Source organism: Oryza sativa, chromosome 5 (assembly GCF_034140825.1).
Source record: "Oryza sativa Japonica Group chromosome 5, ASM3414082v1".
NCBI lineage: Eukaryota > Viridiplantae > Streptophyta > Magnoliopsida > Poales > Poaceae > Oryza > Oryza sativa.
In genome coordinates, this window is record NC_089039.1 from 24,853,430 (window position 1) to 24,858,588 (window position 5,159).

Here is a 5,159-nt window from a genome sequence, read left to right on the forward strand (position 1 = left end):
TTCTTAAAAAATATTTGAAGGGACATATCTCCCCTCCAAATCTTGTTTTTTTCTAAGATCATCACGCATTCACGCGTCCAATCTCCAGCTCGTGGTCACCATTGATCTTCGGCATGCACAAGAGAAGGTGCTCGTCTCGGGTGAGGAAATGAAAAGCTTAAGCGACACAGAAAAAAAATAAAAAATGAATCATCCCCAAGTTATTTCTTCTTTGAACCTCAGGACTTACTAGTTCAGTAATATGTACATCAAGGATCGATCATTTAACAAAATTCATATCTGGAACTCAAGACAGTCACTCTCATATATCAGAATCATGGTTCATACAAAATCCAGTTATGTTTCAGTGTTTGACAAACAACATTGGAACCGGATGTACTGTATGGAGGACATGGACATCACATACTACAACTTCAGTGCTCTGTAAGTGAATGAAGCTAGTTCACCCGGGCACTTCAGCGCGCACAGAAATTACTCGCGTGGATGCGCCCAACAGGCCACGATGGAAACCAACAAAGTGACACAGCAAACCCAGTCCAATTTGCAAAGTCTGGTCATACATTAATTTGAAGGCTTCACTAAACCGGGGTATATTGTGAAACATAGGCAAACACACAAGGGTGTCCAAAGTGAAGTTCACCGTAAACGAAACAAATTGAATATTACATGCAACTGATCATGTCTCCGTTTACGAATACATCAAAGCAAAGACTGAACCATTCAAGAGGAGTTCACTCAGCGAGTCAAAATTTCGCTGGTGTAAAACCACCAGCGTTACCTATCTTTTATCTGCGGTGACGGCCACCGCCTCTCCCAGAAGAGTGCCGGCCTCCCCGTTGTTGCTGCCTTCTGCCATGGAAGGATGAGTTCCCTTGATTAAACTGCCCAGAACTGAATTGCATAGGTGGCTGCTCTCCATCTCCCTGCGGCGATGCTGACTGCCCAAATCCTTGGCCATTGGGAAATCCTGCAGGAGGCCCTTGTTGCACTGTATGCCCAGCCATGTGTGGAGCCTGCCCAAAATTACCTTGATCCATAGGCAATTGAGGTGGACCAAATGGAGGATTCATCTGTGCCATCGTTGGTCCACCAAATGCCATTGGATTAGAAGGCATTCCACCTTGCGACATAAACTGAGGTGGAGGTACAGGCATTTGGTTCAGGAAGCCACCAAAGTTATGGTTCTGAAACTGTTGCTGGTATTGATTGGCTCCAATGAGAAGGTTCTGCATGATATTAGCTGCAAAAGCAGCTCCTTCAATCCCCATATTTGGATGTGGTGTAGGTGTTAGACCACCTGGCCAGACAACGTTAGGCTGCTGTGGTAAGAACTGCTGAGACGGATTCATGAAGCGACCACCCATCTGATTTGTAAGCTGATTAGCTGCAGGCATAACAGGATGAACTGGGCCTGGTGGCAGCTTTGTTGGTGCACTCATAGGACCATCTTGAGAACCCAATGGGCGGATTGCATCAACTACAGGAGCCTTATCAGGGCGATGAAAATGAGGTTGCGATTGGCGACCTGGTGCAGGTCCATCATGGCTCCTGGGTGGCATGTCTTTCCGAAATCCAGAGCCCCTAGGTTGTGCTCTCTTCTTATCACCTGAAGTTTTCTTACCCTCATGCTGCCTATCAGTCTGCCTTTTTGCCAGCCGTAATGATCTTTTGTACTCAGCCTCTTTCTCATCATCAGAGAATTCAGGGTCTGTCTGGTCCTCGTCATTTTCTCCAGATCCATCATAGCCTTTGGCATACAGTTCCTTCATATTTAGGATGTGGTCTGCAAACTCTGCAACAAAAGAGACAGCAGTTCCTGCACTGATATCAGCAGGCACCTCTTCTGCAGAGTTGTACCGTACAAGATAGTATGGGTTCTTGACAGGTCCAAACAATTCATCAACAATACCAAGTGGGATCCTGCTTTCTGTTATCCAGAGTATCGAACCCTCATTCAGGGGATTGTGTTGCACTGACCCTTCAACAATCACTCTCTCACCCATGATCTGGAAGCATAGAAAGCAATCAAACATCCAGGAGAAGAAACTTAGTATATAATCCACCATGCTAGGATTAAATGATAAATGACAATTTTGAAAGCAATCGTAAATAATATACTTCGTTTCACAATGTAAGTCATTCTAGCATTTCCCATATTCATATTGATGTTAATGAATCTAAATAGATATATATGTCTAGATTCACTAACATCAATATGAATGTGGGAAATGCTAGAATGACTTACATTGTGAAACGGAGGGAGTAGAAGATTAGTATAACTATGCTACTAAGAATGGTGCTTGCAGTAGACAGATTGTATAAGCATAACCCGCAAAATCCAGACAGTTACAGAGCACCAAAAATACATTACAAATATATATCAGTAGACTAGAACAATAGATTCCTAATCTTCTATACAAACTAAATAATGCTTATACTAAAATAAAAAGAACAGGGTGAATCTTCACCGGAGACACATGTAAATAACTAGTACTAACAAAGTGCGGGGATCAAACAAGAAGGTGTTTTAAATGCTCCATTACAGAGACAAATACTCAGATGAAAAGGTCATGTTAAAAATAAAACTTACAGCTGAAATTGTTCCTACTGGTAGGGTCTGATGATGTGGTTCCAGCTGTACATCAATCTTTGGCACTGGAGGAAGGACCTGCAAAGTATACTAGTTTAGACTAGAAATAAGCAACATCAAAACTTAAGCAAAAGCAAAAGAAACATCAGGCTCCACTCTTTTGTTTATAAATTACTTTGTCATTGCATACTATCTAGAAGACCTATAATATCTCAGTGACACACAGTCCGTGGATTTGACAGCACAACTCTATAGAAGTTTTCACTTTGTAAGGAGGGTGGCTAGTATGCAAGACATGTAACAAATTGAGTTATTGCCATGCCAATTATGCTAGCTAGATACTGAGCTGTACTCATTAAAATAATTAGCATTCCAGTATATCCAAGTAAACATCATCAAGTAACTAGTGAAGATGAACAACAACAGAGACTAGTCAATGAATACCTCTACTTCATGTTTGGATTTGATAGGACCCTTTGGTGCTTCCTCATCATCGTCATCACTTGCAAGCATCAATTCACCCTCTTCAAAGAGGGAATCCGTGTCACCAGCACCGCCAGTTTTCTTGGCCATCTGCTCTTCCTCGTCACTGCTCGAAGAGGCTTCGCTTGACTCCCTCTTATCTTCCTCCTCATCACTGCTCGACGAAGCCTCAGACGACTCCTCCTTGCTACTCTCGGACTCTTCCTCGTCGCTCTTGTCCTCCCTATCTCCTCCCCCTTCCGCTTCCTCTTTCACCAAGGCCAAGGACACATTGTTCATGTCAGCATCAACAGGTACAGTACTCCTCTCAACATCCACCATTATCTCTGAACCATCCTCTCTTACAGCCAAATCACCAATATCCGAAGCCGGATGCTGATCCTGCACAAGTTGCGGAACCAATCCTCCGCTCCCCGTCTTAGGCTCCATCTCGACATCCAATTCGCCGTCAAAAGAGGCGCCCGATTGCTCTGGCAAGGCGTTCCCCTTCTCCTCGACCCCGCGGCTCTCGGACACCGAACCACCCGAAACCTTACCAGCATCGAAGCTCGCGGGCTCCTCGGCGATACCGAGGCCCTTGGCCACCTCGTCCGCCATGGGCGCCTGGTCGAGGTCGAGGAGCCACTCCACGACGGGGTCGAAGGCGGCGTCGGTGTCGGAGCTCGCGCGCGGCGGTGACGGGGTGGGGGGCCTAGGATGCCGCGCCATGGGCGTTGCTAGGGCTTGCGGGGAGGGGCGCCGCCATGCTTGCTTTTATTCAGGAGGGGGTTTAGGGTTTTAGGTTCTCGCTGCGGCGCCGCGCGTGTTCATATATGGGTGGGGAGTGAGAAGGGGGAAAAAGCTGTCTCTCTCGCTGCTGCTGCTGCTAGGTTTTGGGTATTGGTCGGCCTCCCCGCGCTGCTCCGTCGAGGAGGAGGAGGAGGAGTAGGAGACGTAGCGGCGGCGCGGGTAGTCGTTGGCGTCGCCGGCGGCGAGGTAGGAAGGCGGCGCGAGGGGAACGGGTGTTCGCGGTGTGTTAGGGCTAGCGGTATTAGCGTGGCTCTGTTTTTGAGTGGGAAGGGGGATTGGTTGACTGGGCCATAACCGTTATGGGCCTTGAGAGCGAGCGAAAAGGAAGAGAAAAGCTACCGGAGCTGCGGGCCGGTGGATGGGTGGAGGGAAGCGGCGCGGATGGGGACGGAGGCAGAGAGCGGCGGGGGTGGTGAAGTGGGGTGAGGCGACGAGATCCACGGGACCTTTTCCGAAAATGCTCATTGTCGCCGTAACATGAAAAATCGGACAAGAAAACTACTACTAATTGCTACATACATACATACATACATACATATACATATATATATATATATATATATATATATATATATATATATATATATATATATATATATATATATATATATATATATATATATATATATATATATATATATATATATATATATATATATATATATATATATATATATATATATATATATATATATATATATATATAAATAAGGATACCCATATGGAACTCCATGGTGCCCGGTCTCGAAGGTATAAAACACACAAAATCTCTCAAATTTTTAAAAAAATTTAAATTGTGAGTATATATCTAGGTATATAAATTTGATTCATACCAATACCTAACAGCAAAATAACTCAAACTCAACTTTATTTTACAATTTATTATTATATACCTAGCGGATTATATGTTTGGATGTTATATACCTAGAACTAAAATCTAACAAAAAAAAAGTTCAAACTCATTTCAAACTTGTTTGAACTTGTTAGTAAAGAAGTTAATGTTTATACCTAAACATTTTAAAAAAATTCATACTCATTCAAATTAAGTATATACTCAATTTGAAATCTTGGAGCCCATACTCTATGTATCAAAATCTAGCAAAAACAAGTTCAAATTCAATTCAAACTTGCTTTGAACTAGTTAGTAAAGTAGTTAATGTTAATACCTAAGTAATTGAAAAAGTTTCATACTCATTTGAGTTGGGTCATATATATATATATATATATATATATATATATATATATATATATATATATATATATATATATATATATATATATATATATATATATATAT

At 42.8% G+C, this 5,159-nt stretch overlaps 1 protein-coding gene across 1 annotated transcript; it reads right to left on the reverse strand.

The window, feature by feature from the left end:
• Positions 1-504: 504 nt before the first annotated feature.
• LOC4339246 (H/ACA ribonucleoprotein complex non-core subunit NAF1) lies at positions 505-4,090 on the reverse strand. The gene is made up of 3 exons (XM_015781917.3): positions 3,035-4,090; positions 2,591-2,668; positions 505-2,006 (listed from the first exon to the last, which is right to left on the reverse strand). The coding sequence occupies exons 1-3, from the start codon at positions 3,779-3,781 to the stop codon at positions 786-788; spliced, it is 2,046 nt and encodes a 681-aa protein (XP_015637403.1). The 5' UTR covers positions 3,782-4,090; the 3' UTR covers positions 505-785.
• Between the last annotated feature and the right edge of the window lie 1,069 nt (positions 4,091-5,159).